Source organism: Dendropsophus ebraccatus, chromosome 7, assembly GCF_027789765.1.
Source record: "Dendropsophus ebraccatus isolate aDenEbr1 chromosome 7, aDenEbr1.pat, whole genome shotgun sequence".
NCBI lineage: Eukaryota > Metazoa > Chordata > Amphibia > Anura > Hylidae > Dendropsophus > Dendropsophus ebraccatus.
Genome location: NC_091460.1, coordinates 49,868,766 through 49,893,259, shown reverse-complemented (window position 1 = coordinate 49,893,259; position 24,494 = coordinate 49,868,766). Strand labels below are relative to the sequence as shown.

General features: G+C 43.6%; 1 protein-coding gene across 2 annotated transcripts in view; it reads right to left on the bottom strand.

The window, feature by feature from the left end:
* The window catches only part of RBPJ (recombination signal binding protein for immunoglobulin kappa J region), a 49,462-nt gene extending 25,272 nt beyond the window's left edge, over positions 1-24,190 (bottom strand). Inside the window, exon 1 of one of the 2 annotated variants that reach the window (XM_069976482.1) lies at positions 24,070-24,190. In XM_069976482.1, coding sequence (XP_069832583.1) covers positions 24,070-24,089 — 20 coding nt within the window. In that variant the 5' untranslated portion in view covers positions 24,090-24,190. Of the gene's footprint in view, positions 1-2,335; positions 2,371-24,069 lie in introns of those variants that run through there. The other variant, XM_069976483.1, reaches the window with a different exon arrangement.
* Between the last annotated feature and the right edge of the window lie 304 nt (positions 24,191-24,494).

Below are 24,494 nucleotides of genomic sequence, written 5' to 3'. Positions count from 1 at the left end.
GGGCAGTCCCGACATGTAGCGGCAGTCCTGGCATGTAGCGGCAGTCCCAGAATGTAGCGGCAGTCCCGACATGTAAAAGACATCATAAAAGAGCCATGTAGTAGGCTCTCTAAGCGAGCTCCATTCTACCAGATTGGCGCTCACTTCTGCGGAATATCAGGCCGTGTAATACGGCCTTAAAAGTGGCCGTATGCTTCCAATAACTGCTGGCTGAACAATCCTTCAGCTGACAATTATCTCTCCCAATCCGTCCAGTCCTCCCCATACACAGAAATTTGGCACATCTGAGTGTTCTTGTGTTCTCTATGAGAGGGGAAAGCCATAGCCATACAGATCTGATGGCGGCTTATCTCTCTGAGAACAAAGAGGTTGGGCGTTGATTTTCCATCAAGCTCGACCCCCTATGTCCACTGATATCATCTGTCAGAGGACTGTCCAGAGAGCCCCATACACCTTACACTGATGGCCGAACCCACCAGGAACAACAGGTACCACCAACAAAAGAGTCAAATGTATGGGGACCTTAAATTGTTGCTACAATATTTCAGCATATGGGGCCCCACCTTCAACTTTGCCCAGGGCCACATTTAGTCTAAAACCGGCCCTGCTCATCTCTAATGCAGACACAATGGTTTCAGTGAAAGCACCAAACCTACAGCTACTTCTATATTACAAGCAGCGGCAGAAGGAAGATTCTTATTTTGTACATGGTGTTTCCTCTACAACAGAGGTTTTCTTTTAGGGTAAATTCACATGTAACAAGTTTGCTGCAGATTTGAAGCTGCACATATCGCAGCAAATCAGCTGCAATACTCATTACCATTAGTCTCTATAGTCCTGCATTCTCACAGAGGATATTAATTCTGCTGCAAGAATGTAATGGAAGCTTTCTTTACTTACTTCTAGGCCGGGCTGGTAAAAATAATAAAGACATCATGCTTACCCGTCCCTCTGGTGTGCTCCAATCTGCTTCTCCGGGTCCCGGCTCACTGACAGCCCACTCAGCCAATCACTGGCTGCAGAGAGACAGTGCAGTGATTGGTTGATCAGACTGTCAGTGAGCCGAGACCCGGAGAACCAGACAGGAGGATGCCAGAGGAAACATATGTGCAGCGTGAAATCCACTGCAAACTAATTACATGTGAATCTACCACCACTGAATTTTGCTACTACAAATTTTACCATCAGGCGCTTCCATTCCTGTGATAGACTCTCCCCAAAATAAACTATAAAGGCTCTATCCTGGTCTCTCTCTCAGAAACAGGGAATTTATTATTATTGCCAGTGACAAATTAAGGCTGCATATAACGCACTACATTTGTCAAGGTGAAACCTGCATCAGATCCCATGACAATCTGCATGCCATTCATGTGAATGAGGTTTTGCATGCAACAACAATTTTTTGCATGAATTCCAGTAGCAAGATGTCAATTCCCTTAAGAGATCATGTAGTAAAAAAAAAAAAAAAAAAAAAGGAAAAGATTAGCCCCACTGAGTGACAATCCTTGTGCAGATCCACACAACTTACCCTGCATTGCTACTAGGGGGCAATATCTTCAAAACATATGGTGTCAGACATAATGTCTACGGAGAAAGCTCATCGCCTCCCAAACCAACAGGGTCAGGAAGCTGAAAGGCTACATGTTCAATCCTTGTCTCCTCTGACATCATCTCCTAGGGACATCGGAGTTTCTCTGACTTTTCCCTGGGTCTGTCCTTACAGCCAGCTCCACAGTTCTCTTAGGCCGGCACCCAGCACAGGGTGAGGAACTCAAGCACCCCCTGAACTTTTATTATTACTTATAACTGGTGTCTAACGTAAATCCAAAATGTTAAGAGAAATTGCTTGTCTGTTCAAATAAAAAGGAAGCTTTCCTAAATGTTATTTGTGGTATTTTTTTTTTGTCATTTCCTTTCTCCTTAGCTGGCTGGAAGTCACGTTAGCCTGGCATGATCTGCCGCACGAAAGCCACTGTTAACATGTGGGATTTATTCATATACGATATACAGAGAATTATGCTCAGTATATTGTATATGCACACAGATAACCCAGGAGCTTCCTGGCCCAGAAGTCACTGATTTTTAACAAACTCAAGATGCAGGTCAACCACTAAAATGCAACGTCAAAAAAGGATTCATAGAAGTGACTGAAACCAAGTGTCTAAATGCACCGTCACCATCTGCTGATGTATGTGGTCAGGTGGTTGAGGTGGAAACATCTGAGATGCTGTGCAAAAGAGGAGAGAAAAAAAATACAACAGAAAAAAAACAAACATAAGAAAAGAAAACAGAACAAAAGGATATAAAACTTTACAAAGTGATAAAAAAACATTACTTTTTTGGTTAATTTAACAGACTGTATTTCCTGGTGTTTGTGACATTTCACATCTCTGTCTTTAGTTTTCCGCCGTTCTTAATTCCTATAGCAGCCTGTAGAAAAATTAGATTAACTACCCAGAAAAAAAAATGCGCAATAAGTGATTTTAACGTTGACTACAGACTATGTCCAGTTTTTTTAAGTTATTTTTTGGAGGCATACAAAAGGCCATATTGGATCACATTGAATGAATAAAAAAAAAAAAAAAAGATTACATTATACATAGTCGACTTCACTACACTACTACACTAGTAGTCTACCTCACTGCACTGTTTTTTTTTTTTTTGTTTTGATTTTTTTTTAACAGTCGCAATTATAGTCATAAACCCAAAAATGTACTTGTTTTGAAAATATGACCAATTAAACAATTATAAATTATAGGCCTAGGCCTGATTTAAACAAAAACACAAAGTGCAAGAAAAAAAAAAAAAAAAAAAAAAGTCACCCAAAAAACATGCATTTGAGGACAAATGTGTTTGGAAATACACACAGGCTTGTTTCATACTGCCTTAAATTTTCAGACAACGCCAAAAATAATGCCATGGCTTTTTTTGTTTTGCAAAAACGCCAGCGGCCATGTTTGCTGGAAATCAATAGAAATTTATAAATTGCCTTACAAGGTTGGCGTTTTTTTTTTTTGTGTGGCTTTTCTGTTCCCATTTTTCCAAAAAGCATTATGCTAAAGATGTGGCCTTTTTCCTGAAAACTGGGGTGTTTTTTTCTCCTGCAGAGTTCAATGAAATACTTCTATTCATCTCAAAAACGCCAAAAGCTTTAAAAAAATAAATAAATAAATAAATAAATAAATATGCATTCACACCTTAAGCCAAAAACTCCAAGAAAACCTCGGGCAGCATTTTTTTTTTTTTTTTGGAGACCTGGAAAAAAAGCCATCTTATAGCAACAAAAGACAGCATCTGGCTACTTAAAATTAAGTAAAAAATTAAAAAGTGGGCTAAAATGCCATAAAGACCACTAAACATTAAGCCAACCTAAATTAGGGATAAACAGGAATAAAAGCCGAGACCACCACATTTTTAGGCTTTGTTCACAAACTTTCAAAATGACGGACGTTTAGTGGACGGCTGTCATTTCATTATAAAACAATGGCCGTTATTTACAGTTAGGTGGCAGCTGTCCAATTAAAAAACGGACATCTTTACCAAGTGGCAACATAGTCTTACAATTAAATCAGATTTATAAATATATATATTTTTTCCCCTTATAAAGTAGGTCCTAACAATTTTAAGACTCAAAGCATTCAATAAATTAAAAAAAAAAAAAAAAAGGGGGCAACACAAACAAATCCAATTGGTAATCCCCAGACAAAAAGACAAAGTGCAGAGTTACTACCTGCGTCTACATATTATCAAACACAATCACAAACTATATAATAAAAAGCTGGAGAAATACTAATATTAAACAATGCAAAAAAAAAAAAAAAGTGACCTGCTAAAGGCATTGTGCCCATTGTGCCAGGGGCCTTGCCTCCTACCTGAAGCCATTCCGGAGCACCCCGTGCAGCCTCCAGTCCATGCCCAGCAGCTGCCTATCCAGCCAGTTCATGTGTGGAGGTCAGAGACAACTTCATCTGCAGCTTAGCTTCACCAGAGCTTCTCGAGATGTAACCACACATTGTAGGTGGAAGCGTTTCCTCTTTACTAAGAATCAAGGCAACTACCCAGACACGTCGGAGAGATGAAAGTAGAAAGGTCAAGAACTACTAATTTTTAAAGATCGGATGAAAGGATCATAATGTGGCAGGTGTATGCGGCCCCCACAACCGCAATCAGTTTTCACTTTGCCAGCAACAATGTACACAACAATATCTGGCAAAATGGGCTGGTGCCTGTCACACCATCCATGCCGGCCGCAGTGCTATAGACATTTATCCACAAATAAATGTTGTTACTTAGACATATATTAGTATAATGCTGGAACCTACAACACCTGCAGGGGTGGAGAGGCTACTGTTACTGTGGAGGGTGTACACACTGCCCTTTGTGGACACAGGAGCTGTAGAAATAGCAGGGTCCCCTATAGTAGCCATCCACTTATTTCAATGTGTTGCTGCATTTAGATGAATCCACGTCTGGACCACAACCAACAAACACACCCTCAGCCTATATTCCAAACCAGTGTTGTTTACGTATATAACTGTTGCACATGTAGGATGTAGGTTGCACTTCTGGACCATTAAAAAAAAAAATGTTTTGGCACTGAGTGAACAGAGTTGGCTGCAGTTACCCAGCATAACCACTATACAACGTACAGCACTGTGCATTCTGGCCACAACTTCGGTTCCTGGATGATGTTATACCTCCGAATCCTCAAATGCTGCCACATTTTTAAGCGACTCTGTACCCACAATCTGCCCCTCCAAAACCGCCAGATAGCAGCTTTTAATGAAAGATCTGTCCTGGGGTCCGTTCGGCAAGTGATGCAGTTTTTGGCCAAAAAAACAACTTTTAAACTTGCAGCCCTGTGTCAAATTTATGTGGCCTAGAGTGCCTGTACCCTAGGTTTGCACCGTCCCCCCCTTCCCGTCCACTTCATCATTAGGAATGCCCCAGACAGCATTTTCCCTATTCATCACTTGTCAGAACACTGTACATGGGCCTTAACAATCCAGCACATGTGCAAAGGCCCATGTACAGTGTTCTGACAAGTGATGAATACAAGCTGTTTGGGGGGGGGGGCAGATTGTGTGTACAGAGTCGCTTTAAGGCTATGTTCACACTACGTATTTGTGAGGCTGTATAGCAACCAAAACAAGGAGTGGATTGAAAACACAGAAAGGCTCTGTTCACACAATGTTGTAATTGAGTGGATGGCCGTCATTTAATGGCAAATATTTGCTGTTATTATAAAACAACGGCTGTTATATTGAAATAATGGAAGTTATTTACTGTTATATGGCGGCCATCCACTCAATTTCAACATTGTGTGAACAGAGCCTTTCTGTGTTTTCAATCCACTCCTGGTTTTGGTTGCTATGAGGACCTGACATGAGGACCAAATACAGCCTCAAATATACATAGTGTGAACCCAGCCTAAAGCAAGTCACACACCATGGTGATAAATCTTCCCCACTGATTTAGTTTTCCATCACTGCAGACTATCCCTGCTATCAAAAAACTACCATAGTCCTTAATGCAATGACAAGACTGTCAATATGAATGGAGCCCAAGTAGAGCCCTAGATGCTGTGCATTATAAGGTGGATGAACGTCGCATAGGAAGATTATTCTCATATTCCTTCCCATACTATATTTTTTCTCTTGCGCTTTATGTCCATTGGTCCTGAGGGCCTGGCTTGTGTGTTTTTTTTGCTGTCCGCCTATAATCCTCAATGAAGAAATGGAGCTGCCTGAGAGTTTATAGCATTGCTCTGCCTGGTGATATGTCAGGGATCAGGCTCGCGGTCTGACCACATTGCAGGCTGGCGTTCACCGCTGGAAAGGCAGTAAATCACAATATTTGCTTATGTCTCAGTTTCTAGGCACAAGTCACCGGATGACGTAAAGCCATGTTTCCCAGAGACAAACAAGGGGTCCTGACTACCAGCTCCACAATAGAGACCGGTCGCAGTCATTGGTCAGGACTGAAGTGCGAGGGTGAACAAACAAGGCATAGATTACATAAAGCGCAGGTCCCCTTAAATCAACACTGTCGTCGCACATCACATCCAGGAGCTGTTTGCCCACATCACACTGCTCTCTCCTAGACACCTCTATAGAGAGCCATCAGCTGAGACATACAGCCATCCCTATGCGTATCAGGCTCCTGCTACCGTCCGGCACAACACAAGAACACACACACACATGGGGGCAAAAGCCGTCATATAGCTCCTCCTCTCACGTCAGCCTACCGCTTGTGAACATTTTGCATAACGGTCACAATAATAATAATAATAATAATAATAATAATAATAATAATAATAATAATAACAATAAAAATTATAAAATTTCTTTATTGGCCTAAAAAAGCTAAAGGGGTACTCCCCAAGGGCAAAAAAAAAAGTTTTCAGCAGGTGTGAGAAAAGTTATATAGATTTGTAAATTACTTGTATTAAACAATCTCAAGTCTTCCAGTACTTATTAGCTGCTGTATGTCCTGAAGGAAGTGGTGGATTCTTTCCAGTCCAATACAGTGCTCTCTTTTGACATCTCTGTCCATCACAGGAACTGTCCAGAGGAGACGCACAATTCCTATCATGGACAGAGGTGGCAGCAGTGAGCACTGTCAGACTGGGAAGAATCCATCACTTCCTGCAGGACATACAGCAGCTAGGTTCAAGGTTTTTTTTACCAGTCTGTATAACTTTTTGGCACCAGTTTTTTTCTTCACTGAAGTACCCCTTTAAGCACTATATCCTGCATACTATCCAAAACAGTACAAACAAACAGCGGTGCAACTATAACAAAATCTAACAAGCAATAACAGAAATGCAGTATGTTGTCCCATTACTCAGTTTAGGACCCTCCACACTTTGCAGTAAAATTGAGGTAGAAAACTAATATCCGGTTGCGTCAGTTTTGAGCGAATGGCCTAAATTCCAGTTCTGAGGATCATAACACCTAAAAACATCCTTGTATAACGCTTCCTTCAGATGCAGTACCCAAAAACTTTCATTGGCATTTCCTCTCCTACAGTTTTTCTCACTAGTCATGTGACCCAAGGATTTCTTTTGAAGAATTATGAATAAAAAAAATCCCACATAAATGCCCTTTTTTCCAGATTTTTTTCTCCACCCATATAAGTCTTTGGGAGGAAAAATACAACAAGCTATTTTTTTGGAGGGGAAAAACATACCTTTAGCATGCCACAATATTAAAAAACTGCAACTAAAATGTGAAAAATAAAAACACGGGGGGAGATTTATCAAACATGGTGTAAAGTGAAACTGGTTCAGTTGCCCCTAGCAACCAATCAGATTCCACCTTTCATTTTCCAAAGAGTCTGTGAGGAATGAAAGGTGGAATCTGATTGGTTGCTAGGGGCAGCTGAGCCAGTTTCACTTTACACCATGTTTGATAAATCTCCCCCATGGTGTTTCATTTTAACAAAACAAAGCATAAAAAAGCCAAGTGTAAATTCAGCCTTATCCTGTCTATCTAAAAAGCAGTCCAGTTTTTTTTCCTTCTTTCCCCTGCTGCAGGCTGGCACAAATAGTTACCAGCAATGATCGGTGTCCCATGGCGCGGCTTCATTCCAGTCCTATGGCACAGCTGGGATCCCACTGGCGGTCACATCACTGCTCTTCTTACCTCTGCGGAGCTAAAATGTAAGAGATCACATGGGCACCAGCGGGATCCGAGCAACGATGTCGGACCGGAAGAAAGCCACGGGACACTGATAATTGGTAAGTATATGTGCCAGCCTGCAGCAGGGGAGAAAGGGAGAGGAATATACACAGCAGAGGGGATCCTACTTCCTATAACTTCAAAACCAGCAAAAACCATGGAGAACATTATAGAGCAGTATAACCCATGAATGAAGCCGTGGGGTTAAATAAAACCATTACTAGAACTTCTGTATGTATCGTTATCCAGCCACTGCCGCCTCCCATCTTAATAGACTTCTATGGGCAGCTGTACTTGTTACTTCAATGGGATGAGCCAGACTACAAGAGCTGGTAAAAACCAGGAAAGTGTTCAGTGCAAAGACCTCTATGTACCTGACATGACGGCTCCGCCTCCTGGGCACTTGTGAAAGCAGCTGCCTAGGAGGCAATGGGAAAGATCAAAGCCCTAGTTGGGGTTTTACTCCTCTCCCCAATATCTATATAGTGGTGTCAGCAGTTATGATGACACATTCCCTTCAACAGCCTTTTACATAAAAAAAAATATAAATCACTAATGCTGGATATATTATGGTATTAACTCTATAGATGCTCAATTATTTTTTTTTTAAATAAAGTTACATTTTTTTCCCTTCAAAATTCAAATAGGGGGTGGGGGGAAGCATTCTTTTTTTGGATGGAAGCCAGGGGAAGAACAGACATAACATCTCTGGTGCAGAGTGAGGATGTAATCCACCGGAGGGGAAAGCCCTGGCTCAATGTAGTGACCCAGACAGTGGGGGGATTATTCTGGCATGTGTGCAGCTCTGGAGTCTGTCAGCCCAGAGAAGTGGAAGTGCTATGGCGGCCTCTATACACTGTACTTTCCTCCTACACAGCTTGATTAATAGTGCAGATCTGTGCGAGAAGGAGCATCAGGAACGGTTACTACAGACGCAAGTCCTGTCCAAAAGGCTGCTTGGTGACCCATCAGGATTGCTGCCAACGCCTGCAAAACGGATAGCTAAACAGAAAACATCTCCTTCAGCCATAGATAAATGACAAATAGTTTAAAGAAATAAAGACATATGGTTAAAAATATATATATACACATAGTAACAAATACGAGGCATGGCAAAAACTGACACAAAGGAGCAGGGACGTGACTTATACACAAACCGTAAAAATGAAATAAGGCCACTCCATTTTGAGGCAAGACTCTGATATCTGTTCCCAATATCAAACCCCCATTATGTGATGTGCGCCCACAAAACTGGAACCTGGCCTAACTTTAAAGTAGGAAAAAATGAATGTTGCATAGTGTTGTACCTGTGGTTTGCCATGAAGCAGGGACCACTGACCACCATCACTTTTACTTCCTGTGGTCAGATAAAGAAAGGAGAAGAGCTGGCAGAGGAGACTCTCCACAGCAACCAATAGAATAAGGTAAGGGGGGGATCGCTCCAGCTACAAACCAGTGTAATATCCAGGGAAAACCTGGGACTGACCAACACACAAACCTCAAGACACTATACAAGTATATAACAGGTCAGGCAGCAGGGTATAAAGCCTTTCAGGAACTTCATAGGGGCACAAGATCCTCAAAATACTACCACAATGGTTTTTATGAACATAAATACATCAGGAACCACCATGAACTATGAAGAACAATGAGTCACGTTGCCATCCTCTTCTTCCAGCCACAAGGGAAGCGGAGAGTTTTATTTCTCTTTTATATTTATACCGATATTACAATGAAATTCACCTCAGTGGGAATACCCTTTATTATTACCCATGTAATGACGACGAATGGGTGAGAGCTAGGGCTGGGCGATATTGGCCTAAAACAATATCGCGGTTTATCGTACATGTAGGCGCGGTAACGATAATTATGACACGTCCCTTTTAAAAGCCACACCCCCTTTGAAAACCCCATTTTTCGACAGTAATAGAAAAGTGGATTTATTCTACATAACAATGTGCAGCAAACTTCACAAGTAATATACGACGTTTTGGCGTCTCCTACACCATTTTCAAGTGCCACTTGAAAATGGTGTAGGAGACGCCGAAACGTTGTATATTACTTGTGAAGTTTGCTGCACATTGTTATATGGAATAAATCCACGTTTGTATCACCATCAGAAAGCTGCAGAGTATTTTTTTACTAGCTGACTTGATCCAAGATCTGGGATTCATCTGCTGGCAGCCACAGTTCATTTAGTGTGCGGCCTATATGGTTTGCTATATCTATCTATCTATAGACAGATGGGAGATAGATAGATAGATAGATAGATCTATCATCTATCTATCTATAATCTAATCTCTCTCTATCTTATATCCACCCCCAGTCACTCTGTCACAAACTGTTCTGCCCCCCCCCCTCTCCCGCACATACAGTTGGGGTCAGGTATGGGTCGGCACCTCCTTGCTCCCCCGGCCACCGCTCTCTGTCTCTCCCGCACAGCCCCTGTCCCTCAGTGTTGGTGTAGCTCCGAGCACATATATCTGCTGGCAGTGTCCGGGGCAGAGCGTCACACATGGCTGCTTCCAGGACTGACAAAAGATAACGGGGCGCCGCGGATTCCTGTGCGGGACAGAGTGCGGTGCCCTGTGGAGCGAGGAGGTGCCGACCCATACCTGACCCCCTGCAGCCACTGTATGTGCGGGAGAGGGGGGGGGGCAGGGCACACCGTGCAGCTTCCAGAGAAGCTAGGAGAGGTGAGCCGCCCGGCGGCAGCGCGGAGCACGCAGCACGCCCGTGCCCAGCCTGTCAGTTCTCTAGCATTTCTCTTCAGCCCCCGCAGCAGGATCTTCTATCCCTTGCCTTGCACCAGTATATGTGCGTCCTGGCTGGGATCGGAATAGTTTTACACAGGCCAGTCAGGGTAGGAGCAGGGACACGTGGGAGATTAACTGAAGGGAGCAGTAGATGCGGCCGCCGGGTGAGAGGAGGAAAAATACCGCAGATACCGTCCTGGCAGAGTTGAGGTCGGTTAACCGACGCCAGTGACGGTATCTGTATTTTTACGGTATACCGCCCAGCCCTAGTGAGAGCCCACTGGTACCCCCCCCCCCCCACCCCATCACTAGTACATGGGTCACCAGCTCAAGGAACGATAGAAGATTCTAGTCACCATGTGATACATTTAAAGAAGTCGGGCGAATTTTTTAAATTAGAATATTGTATTGCCCCCTAAAGTTATACAACTCCCCAATATAAACTTAATATGGGATGGGAAAGGCTTATAAAGTGATTTTTGTCCCTACACTTACTGCTGCATCAAGGCTTCACTTCCAGGATAAAATGGTGACGTCACGACCTGACTCCCAGAGCTGTGCGGGCTGTGGCTGCTGGAGAGGATGATGGCAGGGGGATGCTCAGTGTCCCTCCAGTGCCCTGTGTCCCTCAGTGTCCCCCTGCCATCATCCTCTCCAGCAGCCACAGCCCGCACAGCTCTGGGAGTCGGGTGTGACATCAACATGTTATCCAGGAAGTGACATCACCATGTTATCCAGGAAGTGAAGCCTTGATGCAGTAGTAAGTGCAGGGAAAAAGCACTTTATAAGCATTTCTCGTAATAAGTGTATATTGGTGATTTGTAGAACTTTTGGGGGGGCAATACAATGCTTTACTAAATTACTAAAAAATTTTGCCGGATTTCTCCTTTAACCATTTACAGGTTTTTAGCATGAATGCATCAGATATAGGGAAAATAGACTGTAAGCTCCACTTGTAAAAATCTCTGAGGAATATGTAGCTATATTAACCACATATTATATCACATATGTAGTTCTTCATAATAAGATCCATATCTGTCACCAATGCATGTAACAAAGCAAACAGATGACAAAAGAGCAATCATTGTGCTTCCTGTCACTAGTAGATCTGGTTGTGTAGCCATAGCCACATGCAGTGGGAGCAGATGAGCTAACCTGTCCTGGGATCTGGAGGTGATAACCCGTCCTGGGAGCACATGCCTTCTGGTGGTCAGGACGGCGCTGGAACGAGGCATATTTGGGGAATGAGGTCTATATTCGGATCACAGGATAATTGGGAAACTTGAGCAAACTCCAAGCTCTGACGTCTGAGTGCTCCCAAACACATATGGCTTCTCTTATATGGAGGGAAACACACAGCAAACAGGCCGAGGAGATGAGCTAGTCTATTAACAGTATATAATAAGCCCCTGGAGGAACAGGAGGCTGAAACGATTCCCAGCTACGTGGAGCTGGAAGAGAAGAAAGGAGAAGACAGCATGGCATGTGAGGAGACCCCCTGAGCTGCTTAAAGGGACAGTACTTCTAGAAATGACTGCGAGGTGGATCTCCTTATCAGAGAGAAAACAGGAGGTTTATATCTTCCTGGGAGTAGTTTAGATCTCTTAGGCCGCATTCACACATTCAATAATTTTTCTGGACCACAAAACCCTTCGCTATTTTTACTGCGTGGTCGGTATAAATTCATCCGTATTTGCATCCGTTTCCGTATAATGTGAACAGCACAAGTTTGCATAGATTTGATCCAGGTTTTTTACGAAATCAATGTGCTCTAAGTTGAACTGTGATTACAGATCCACAATTACAGACAACTTTACGGGATGTGTGAATAAGGACTTAGGCTAGAATTACACTTGCAGTTTTTGATCCAGTACCATGCAAAATACAACCCCATCTGTGCTAGATATTGGGCTCCTGTCCGCTATATATCATCTAACTGTCAGAAGGGCACGCTAACACGTAGCCAAAATGCATTGTGGGCGAGCAGGTTGCGTAGGCCACCTGGACTATTTCCTGAATATATACTCTGTCTGTACAGGGAGTCAGAAACGTGGTCAGCAATAGCCCAGCAACGTGACAGCATCTCTCTCTAACAATATAACAATGGTGTGAATACTACTACATGAAAACTCCATGTACCATCTGAGAAGCCCTTGGAGGTCTATGGGAGACAAATACGCCACCCCTACAGAAAGCCATGTTTCTGAAGAACTGCTACTAACCTCAGAACACCCCAATGTGACAAAAACTGCCACAAAGTAAAAAGCACTGATATGGGGTTTTAGATTTACTACAGACTTTCAGCTAACGTTTAGCCATATCATTTCTTTTATATTTCAAGGCTTTTTTTGTGCTGGAAAAAGCACCATTGTATAGAAAGTCTATGACGCAATCTCCTGCAGGGAGAAGAGAAGCTCTAATGCTAGGTTCACATATGTAATAGAGGTGTGATCCACTGTACAACAGACACCAATGAATCCTGAGACACCCCCATTGACCTTAATGGGGTCTTTTAGGTTTCCTCTGTGGTGTCCATTCATCTCTTTGTGGCCACTTGTTTGGGGCTTCTGCTCCCAATGTGAACCTAGCTTTACCGGAGCACTTCTCCCTGCTCATTCTAACTTGTGTGGTTCCTGCACCTAGACCAGGGGTAGCAAAGCCAGGCTCTCAACTGCTTCAAAACCACAATTCCCATCTATCTCACTAGGCCTAAGCGATATGCCTAAAAATTAAATTGGTTTTCCAGGGAGCAGAAAAGGGTCCTACCTGTTCCGCTCCCGCTCTCCTGATTGTATACATTAAAATGAAATATCAACTGCAACAAAATCTGCAGCATGTGAAGAAGATTTGGGCCATCAGACTTCATTTGTCTTTTTCGGTGTTGTGCTGAGGATCTTACCTGCAGCATTTCCATCCAGTGCGAGTTCACTGGGATGTGTCGTCACTATGGATTAAGCAGCCATGGACCCATTGAACTGCTCTCTGCCTCCAGGGGCATTGTCAGGTGTGGCAGCTAAACAACTCCCTGACTAATAGGCACCATGATTCATGGAGATCCACAACCGGGCACCATACCAACCAGCAACAGCTGGCACACAACTTACTAAATCAGTCAGCTCACCACTCATTCTTTATAGGATTATTGAACATTGCTGAGCTCAACATGCAGGAAAGTCCGGAAGACCCTTAGAGAATGAATGGAGTGGGGGCCACGCATGCACGCTGCCCCTCCACTGAACCTTCTAGGCATAACACGACTCCTTTAAATGTTATCTGCTTTGCATGATTATTATGGCTACAAGTTTGATTTGATTACAGTTTATTAATTTTCATTTGGGGGATAACCTGGCAGCAAGTGATCAATACTCACATATGGCAGCCATTAAAATAAATGGGCTGCCCGTATAAAGCACATGGGCTGCTCTGACCAAAGAAAGACACTCTGTACTCTGGGTGGTTGGTTAGTTGATGGCAGCTCAGATAAAGGGACTCGATATAAAGTATGAACTGCCTAACAATAGATCTCCTTGGGCATGTGCCTACTGCATCAAAGGGCACAGGCACAGCAGTGATACATTTCCATCAGTATAGACCCCAGTATAAATCAGAGGGGTCTATAAGGTACTGCTGGTGTGCACGATCTGGTACAGTGTTGTGGTTTCAATTATCTACAGAAGCCACAGCACAGATGTGAACAGAGCCTAAGGGCCCTATTCCACCGGACGATTATCGTTCGCATAATCGTTAACGATCTAAAACGACCACTGTTGCGAAAAACCTGAAAACGTTCACTCATTTCTATGGAACGATAATAGTTACTTATGATCGCATTTGCGAGTTTTTTCTTCGCTATTGCGTTCGTATCTAGTGCGAACAACCGAACGATGTCTTATTCAATTTGAACGTTTTGCGAACGAGCAACGATAAAAATAGGTCCAGGTTATAAAGCGATCAACGATTTAAGCGTTAACTGCATTTCAACCGAACGATTATCATTTAGAGTCGAACGATTTAACGATAATCGTCCGGTGGAATAGGGCCCTAAGACACTCTCAGACAGCACAGCTGTTGTATCAGGGTGCGCCACCTGGTGGCAGAGTTCTGAACATACAAGCAGCAGTTTTATAACAGATCATATCAGAAATTGTGTGATCTGTAAATTTTACTCAACTTCTGAAAAATAACTTGTGCACAGAGACGGACATCGGGCAGGGGTGTCCATGATACTTTGGTTCTCTGCAAACACAATAACTACAGTAAGAGGCCAAATTCATGGGGAAACCTGCAGACCTTGTCGCTGGATTGTGCAGTTTTAAACCCTTTGCATGGAGGCGATATGTGCAGCAATTGTGCAGACACAGCCCTATGGCAGGTCACTGCTGGCTCCTAACATCTGGAGGTGGCTCCTAGACCTGGCTGTGATGTGTTCAGGCCTGCACTAGTGGGGCTGTGATGCAAGATCTGACCTGTACTACACACGGTTACTTGACACAAGACAGATTATTATTTTAGGGGTGGAATCCAGGTGCCGGAATGTCCTCCTTAGTAGCCAGGTCAACGTAAAAAGCAAGACAACAGTAGCAAGGTTCAAAGCCTATGGCTACTTGTCAGTTTGTATGTGACAGGCAACGTTACCTATGCTATAGGATGTCAGAGTATTGGTAACATTCATAAGCTCAAACTTCAGAAAATCCCTTTAAGGAACAAAACCTCCCCCTGAGCCTGTCTCATTATAGGAGCACAGAGACGGAGGATTGTGAAATAAAGTGCAGGGACGCTAACTATATGTCATTCCTAATGCACTTTCCATACTGCTGTAAATGACTAAAATTCTCGGGAAACCACAAACGTGTCATGTGGTATATTGATAGAGTTTACTATCCAGGAGGAGCTGCTGTGGGAATCCAGCAGGTGGTTAGCGCAATAACATTATCGATCCAGTCTCCTATCTGTGTGTCCGATAAGAGGAGCATACCTTCACCCTCGCAGCAGGTCATGCCACACACCAGCAGCCCGCCGACACCTTCACAGTCCCAATACGCACTTCATACGCTATAGATTACACATGGTTCTCGGCTCTTATGTAACTCAAGCCTGATCACTATACAATAAGCTTTATGCTTCACAGCTACGGATTATTAAAATCTGCAAGAAAACTCAACACAAGATCAGGCCTCTAAAGAAGCAGAAAAAAAAACAAAACACTTCTCTAATACTGGATCTATGAGAGTCCACAGCGGCGTGCAGAAGTGATTTCATTAAATCATAAAAAGTCACACACTTGCTCTAAACTGTATGCTGCAGGGGAATCCTGTCGCTGTATACTGCAACATACTGCTAGCAGACCTATTCACTTTAATGGACTGAACATTAGGTTCAAGTCTAAGGGCTCATTCACACTGTCCGTAATTACACATTCATGCTCTGAAACGGTTTAAAGGGGTACTTCAGCTAAATCTTTTTCTTTCAAATCAACTGGTGTCAGAAAGTTATACAGATTTGTAATTTACTTCTATTTAAAAATCCAAAATCTTCAAGAACTTAAGGCCCTATTCCACCAACAGATCTGACGACAGATTATCTACCAAAGATTTGAAGCCAAACCCAGGAGTGGATTTGAAAAGAAGAGAAACCCAGTCTTTCCTTTATGACCTGTTCTCTGATTATAGTCTGTTCCTGGGTTTGTCTTCAAATCTTTGGCAGATAATCTGTCGTCAGATCTGTTGGTGGAATAGGGCCTTAAGCAGCAGTATGTCCTGCAGGAAGTGGTATATTCTTTTCAGTCTGACACATTACTCTGTGCTGCCTTCTCTGTCTGTGATAGACAACCTCTCCTGCTTTGGACAGTTCCTATGGGGATTTGCTACTACTCTGGACAGTTCCTGACATGGACAGAGGTGGCAGTAGAGAGAACTGTATCTGACTGGAAAGGAAACACACTTCCTCCACATAAAGTAGCTGATAAGTACTTAAAAGCCTTAAAATTTTGAAATAGAATTTAAAATCTGTATAACTTTCTAACACTAGTTGATTTGAATAAAAAAAAAAAAAATGCCAAAAAAAAACACCCTTTAAATGTTCGCCCTTATGTACTGACACTCTGTGTCAGTACAGTAGTGCAAAGACACTCAATGTGTAAGTAAATAGCTATCCATCTTGATACAGGTGGGGCAGAATGCTTCACCATTACTAGAACCACTCTATTGTTGTAGTATGTAGTTAAGCCACACTATAGCGTGAATATACCCTCTGCAATGTTCTCTTGTGGCTTGCCAGCTGTAGTGAATCTCTCAGCATGCTGTGACAGGCTGTAGTTGTCAGGGCATAATGAAAGATGGTGAAATCGAAGGGGAAACACACACACACACACACACACACACACACACACTAAGGATCATTTACATCATAAACCCTAAACCCCAATACACATGAGAGCAAAGTAGGCCAATCCTGACGATCTTTAGCGCCACCAGCCATGGTTACACAGTACACCAACTCTCAATGACAGGAAAAGGAGGATTTTTACACAGCAATTGCTTCGAACCAAGGGAGATCATCCCCATTCCCTATATGACATGCACACTTGGTCAATCCGAGTGTGCATGTATACAGAGAGGACACAACAGCTTGGAGACCCCTGTTCTATGGAAACATTCCCCAGAACATTTGGAAAAGAGAATGCTGCGAGATGTTTATAGGGTAGCTTCACACACACCGTATGGCAGCGTATTTTCTGCTGCGATATGCAGCAGATTACATCTAAATAGCTGAACACAGCATCAAATCTGCTGCGTATCTGCTGCGTATACGGTGTGTATGTTTGTACCCATAAGCTGCACACACTGCAGATTCTTCCTTCCACCAGCTACTGTGATGTGAAGGGCATATAGGGTGGCACAGGTGTACTCCACCATACACCACACTATCACCGGACTATAGGAGCATTGTGCTCTGCTATGTCACCACACACCTTTGCGTCCTATCACAAAGTGAAGAAAAAGCAGCTAGAATGGAAAGGTCACAACTAGAAATGAACAAACCCGAGCAGGCAGCATTTCATTACCGGTGGCTGAAGGTGCTGGATGCTGCTTAGAAAACATATACACAGCCATTGGCCATATCCATGTTTTCCAGGATTCCTTAGGGCTGCATCCAACTACTTCAGTCACTGGTAATCAAGCAGATATTCCATATGGAATGCTGCAGCATTTTAGGGTATGTTCACACTGAGGAATAGGCCAGGAACTGAAGAGGAATATAAAATCCCACCAAGTCGATTGTTGTGTTGTGTACAAACATAATTTCTTCGAGGACCACGCTTGTAATCTAGATCCACTCTTTAACCAAAGCAAATTTTCCCATAAGAAATCACTGATATGCAGACAATTGATTCCACACCCCAAAAATAATTTTTTTTTTTATTCTTAACATGTAGAACAGATGAAACAATTAGAAACAGCTGGATATGTGATATTAAATCTACTGTACAGTATAGCAATCAGCATGTGGAGTATAATGTATAGTTAGTGCATAACCCTGATAATACAGCAGCAGTTTTTTTAGATACAGGATGGAACTGCAGATCCCATAATGCAGTAGCGTAGTACAAGTGGCTAGAATAGAGAAGCAGGGCTGCTGTCAGAGGTCTGTGTGGTCATATGACAGCAATGGGGAAGGGGTGTGTTCAGAATGGACCAATCAAAGTAAAAATCACAGAGCTGTGCAGGAGGACAGTGACAAACTTTTCTATAGAGCAATGTGAATGGCTGCATGTAAGTGCAGGCACATTATAGCAGCAGTGTGTATAGCTGAGTGTAAGTGCAGGCACATTATAGCAGCAGTGTGCATAGCTGAGTGTGAGTGCAGGCACGTTATAGCAGGAATGGAGAAGATGGGAAACCCAAGGTCTGACAGAGACTGTATGGAGCATAAAGGAATAAGCTGGGCAGATGTGGGCACATACATGCAGCACTCTCTGTCTGGGGAAAGAGTGGTTACAGCTATGGAAAGATTACTTCCACAGTCCTGTCCCCTAATGCAAGCCCCAGCCTGAAATGGATCTGATATGATTTGGAAGGTGAGGTAAACTTCCTGGGTCAGAGTACAGAGCTGTAGACCCTGCCCCTCCCCGACTTTACCTCCCACCCAGTACAGGAAGCTCTTTAACAGAGCAATGCTCTTAAACCAAGTCACAGTTTTGAAAAACTGTGAGCTCTCCTTGCAAAACACTCTCAATCCAAGTTACCACTGACTCTGTGTGTGTGTGTGTGTGTGTGTGTGTGTGTGTGTGTGTGTGTGTGTGTGTGTGTGTGTGTGTGTGTGTGTGTGTGTAAACAAACAGGTCCACAGCAGGTAGAGGGACACATATATATATTTCATTCATTATGCTCGTTCGTCCTATCCGTGCTGGATGGGATTACTACTAGAGCCCTATCCAGAAAGGTAAGCGATCCAAGTACAACAGATGTAATAGTGTAGACATCTGCTTTATGGCTGCAAAAATATCTAAGGGGGGGGGAGACTGGGTGCAATAGAAGCCATGCTACCGAGCAGAAAGGAGAAAATACACACTGCGCTACTGCAAATGATGGGCCATTTATCAGAGATACAGGACAGGCGGCTTAATATGATTTAATCCTCCCAGTCATATAGAAGATACAGAGAATAACTCTCCCTTGTGATTCAATGCAACAGTGGAAAGATTTCTGTTCTTACAAACTGCTGACATGTCTAAAAATCCATCAGTGGGGGTCCGGGTGGGGAGACGCTGAAGAGGTAGACATGCTCAGCTGTGCACAGTCACTTCTACTCATAGTGAATCTGTACACCTTTCAGAGTGTCTGAGTTTCTATGGATGTATACACCGCATAGAGTCGGGCAGAAATAAATGGTGCTTAGCTAGGCTCCCTGTGGCACCTGAACCCCAAGGATCAACACAACACAGAAAGTATCCCCATATAGCTGTAATAACATATATACTACATGGTAACTCTAGGCTTTATGTAATGATTTATATATATAAAGAATAAATCCTGCATGTAATATATAATAGTTCCTGCTTCGGTAGAAATGCAGCTTACGCTCCCATGTGAGCGGTGAGGATGGCTTCCAAGGTTTCCAGCTACAGAAAGTAACCTTACATCTGGTCAGGATGGGAGACGTAACGTCTTGCCAAACTGGAGGGCTCCTCTCCAGATCCGCCCATATAGTAGTAGCTAACAGGGCATATGGATGTCATACAAGAAAATCTCTCATATCAGGCTGATTTATTTTTACTGCTTGCAACAAATCTCTGAGCAGCCGTCATATATTCTGCCATAGTAACACCTTCCTGTGATCCACATAAATCCTGTCTCACCCATTGGGAGGAGCAGCAGATAGATAGACTGACGTCATAACTCTTCACTATATTTACAGGACAAATCTACATACAATACAAAACCAGGCTAATTGGAGCGTTAGGGTGCGTTTACACAGAAAGATTTATCTGACTGATTTTGGAAGCCAAAGCCAGGAATGGATTTAAAAAGAGCATAGATCCCAGTCTTTCCTTTATGACCTGATCCCTGTTTATTGTCTGTTCCTGGTTTTGGCTTTAAAGATCTGTCAGATAAATCTGTCTGTGTAAACGCAGCATTACACAATACATTATAAGTGGTGGACTGATGGATACTTATTAGGGGGCGTTTACACTGAAGGATTATCTGGCAGATTATCTGCCAAAGATTTGAAGCCAAAGCCAGGAATGGATTTGAAAAGAGGAGAAATCTCAGGCTTTCCCTTTATGACCTGATCTCTGTTTATAGTCTGTTTCTGGCTTTGGCTTCAAACCTTTTGGCACAATCTCTCTATGTAAATGGACCTTCCTGAGCCCACGGATTAGCAACGGTCACAGCTTTGTTAGGTTGGGAATAATGGGGGAGCGGGATACCACAAACTGGATCTTTTGCATCCATTATGACATAGGATGAAATGGGGCACGGTGCCGGACCTAAGGACCATCCAGCATGGATACACTGGGATAATAACATGTAAAAATATATATAAAACAACATTATTATAAAATAACATCACAAGTTTAGACTCAAAGGCATCATTAACAGGTCCGTAAAATTTGTTGCAATAGTTTAGGGCCCATAGGTTTTTATGTACCTATTCATACATCTGTCACTGTCAATAACAGGGGTGTGAAACTCAAAACAAACATATTTACTGACCGTGCACAGAAGATGTGAATGCTCCTAAAAGTACCAATATTACATGGAAAGGTTGGCTAATCTACTGTACCTTGGAATGATAGAAGCAAAAGCCCGGCTAGAGTGGATCCCTGTAGAGCTATAGGTTGCAGTATCTTGGGATATAGATACATGTAGTCCTCCTTCGTGACTGTGAGGCACATGACCCAATGCACACAAACACATATATACGTCCTCATCAGCTACACAGATCTGGCAAAGGGTAACGCTTTAATTATGACAAATGGAAAAAGTTTCCCACGAGATCCTGAGCAGACCGACGCACTCTAGAAACTAACTTTTATAGAGTCTGTATAAAATGTGATATAAACACAAGACCACCGGGTCCACCTAGTGTGTCTAGTGATAGTGTGGAGGAGGACTATCCAGCGCTATATCAGCATCTGTAGTGATGTCAGGGATCAGTATGAGGAATAAGATAGTAACCAATCACAGCCCAGCTTTTATTTCTCATACTTTCTCATAAGTCAAGCTCTGATTGGTTGGACAGAACAATTTTCATTTACAGACATTTTTACAACAAATCTGCTGCGTGTGAACTAACCCTTATGCTGGGCTTGCAGTAGCCTAATGCAGACCTGGCTTTATGTCTATAAGACAACTTGAAGTCCTCGCCTGATGGCAGCTGTCAGCTCGGGCCTATGATCAGGCTGGACAGCTGTCAGTTCAGATCATCAGACCCAAAGTCAGGCTAGATAGCTGTCAGTCTGGATCATCAGGCCCGCCATTATGTCAGACAGCTGTCAGTTTGAGACTTGTCTTCATAATACGGATGAAAAAAGACAGCTGTAATACGCTTGTGTAATACCAGACTTGAAGGGGACGTTTATAAAAGTGCATTTTAGAAAACAGACCTAAAAGTGATCCTTGTGACTTCTAAACAGTAATGTTATTGATAAACACTACAAGCTCCTCTATATATTATATAATAGATATGGCTGCCAATAGAGGACACTACATTGCATTCAACCACACAAATGAAAACAAAAAATAAATGTAATAAAAGTAATATGTCTGATAAAGTTCCAATTTTCCTGTTGCTGAATGACTGGCTGCCTATGGCCTCTCTATTAGAGATGAGTGAACCGCACATCTAAATGGAGTGAAGTGCTTCGTTTGATCAGCGATCGGCTCATCAAGCCGCCTGCTTTTAAGCCGGCTTCATCCCGGGTGCCGGGAAAAAGTTGCATCCAATTCTGGAAAACTGGGAGAAGTTTCCCAGGATTGGATGCAGCTTTTCCCAACATCCTGGGGGAGTGGCAGAGAGCAGAAAGGTAAGCGGCCTGATAAGCCCATCACTGATCAAACTAAGGGCCCTATTCCACCGGACGATTATCGTTTACATAATCTTTAACAATCTCAAACGACCGCTATTGCGAAAGACCTGAAAACGTTCACTCATTTCCATGGAACGATAATCGTTACTTATGATCGTAATTGCGATAGTTTGTCTTCGCTATTTATTCGCTATTGCGTTCGTATCTATTGCGAACAACCAAACAATGTCTTATTCATTGCGAACGAGCAACGATAAAAATAGGTCCAGGTCTTATAAAGTGATCAACGATTCCTCGTTCGGTCGTTAATCATTAACTGCATTTCAACCGAACGATTATCGTTTAGATTCGAACGATTTAACGATAATCTGAACGATAATCATCCGGTGGAATAGGGCCCTAAGTGTTTCGCTGATCTCTAGCCTCTATAACTTTACATGCAGTCACAGATAAGAACCAAAAAAAAACCTCAGTTTGTGCATTATACATTAAAGCTCTGTCCCCAGTGTTTGCAAAACTACAACTCCCATTATGATCATGAGGGGAGAGGGGGTTATAGTTCAGAAAACTCAGGATACTTACAGTTTGGTAAACTCTGCATCTGCAACAGAAGACTATGAGGGTATGATGGGAGTTCTATTTCTGCAATCACTGCCTTAAAGGGGTTATCCAGCGCTACAAAACCGTGGCCACTTTCTTCGAGAGACAGCACCACTCTTGTCTCCAGTTTGGGCGGGGTTTTGCTGCTCAGTTCCATTGAAGTGAATGGAGCTTAATTGGAAACAGCTCCTGAACTGGAGACAAGAGTCGTGTTGTCAATAAAAAAGAAAGTGGCCATGTTTTTGTAGCGCTGGATAACCCCTTTAAAGGAACACTCTGGCTAAACTTAATACACCATTCATAGAACACCAACAAGATGATCCAATGCCACATATGCCCACGTGCATGGTATACAAACTTCAGGCCAAGTTTACACAAAGTTTTGACTCCTATTAGCAATATCAATCCAACACATCATATCCCTGATGCAGGATTGTTGGCTGATCAGCGAGATCCATTCACCTGAATGCTGGGAAAGTACTGGGGGGGGGGGGGGGTACCCCTGTTCTATAAGGTTGTGTTTACACTGTGCATGTCTTTGTTTTGACTGGTGACCTCAATGAAAGACATGGGAGTCAACCAAAACACATAGTAAAATAGGCAACAAAAAACACACAGTGTGAACGCAGCTTTAGAATTGTAAGCATAATTATCAATAGGGAAAGGGGGGGCTGAACATTCATTGCTAGTCAACCAACTATCTTATATCATATTAAAGGGGATCTCTGGAGTGCAGACCCCAGATACTCATGCACTGAGCAACCTATAGGGGAGCCAAGATGGAAGAGGCAGGACAGAGAGCAATCCAGAGACCCCCAGAAACCAGACTGTGGCCCCCAGATTCCCCTCCTAAGCAGGCATATAAAGGGAACAGTGGGGGAGTGGCTGTGACAACCAATCAGATTGCTGCTTTCATTTTCCATAGAGTCTCTTGAAACATCAGAGCTGGAACCTGACTGGTTGCTATAAGCAACATCCCAACTGCTAACTCCGAGAAGTAGATCCCCCTCCTAAATGGTACACTCCTAGTGTGAGCCGTATAACACAGTAACTATAGGGACCGTACCAGTATATGAGATGGGGGGGGGGGGGTCAGCCTAACACGGGCGTGCAATGTGAGAAGTGTGAAATGTCTATGAGGTGCGAGGATTGTTCCACCAGGAGGGGACGCGGTATCCCTAGTGGTGGGCAGGGGAGTGGGGCGTCTCGCAGGCAATGTTATATGTATACGGATCACATGGCTCGGCATCCACACGGATGTACGGATCGGCACACTCAGCCGGCCAGACAAAGACTCGTTTCCCCCATAGACACAGCGCACAGCTCCGATAGAGCCCAAGTACCGGAGCACAGCAGCCGCTAACTACCGCCGCGGGGAAGCCCGGGCCCGGAGCCTCCTCCTAACCGCCGAGCCCAGCCCGCACAGGCTTCCCCCCACCCGAGCTCCCGTCCGGGCACCCCGCTCCCCCTACCAGCCGCCCCGACTCCCCAGACTTACCCTGTCACAACAGGCGCCATCTTCCACAAACTCTCGCCAAAACTCCAAACCTCGCGAGAACCTAGCTGTTGTTTGGTAGAACGCCTCCAACCCCCGGCCTGACGCCACGCCTCTAGGAGGCTAAGCCACGCCCACCAGACGCTCTGAACTACGCAAAGCCACGCCCCTGTGAACAGCCAGCGTTCCCACGCCGCATCTCCTGTGTGTGTGCCTGTGAGGGATGCGCCGTGTGTACCGGGCTGTGTGATGAGGAAAGTGTAGGGTATATGGTGATAAAGTGTATCCCCGAGCGCTGAGATACACTCATTCACTCCCTGCGTAACATACTATTTAACCCTTCAAACACAACCGATTGGGGTCTAAAAAGACCAGAAATTGCTGCAGGCACTGTGATAGCAGTCAGTGTGATAGCAGCCAGTGTGATT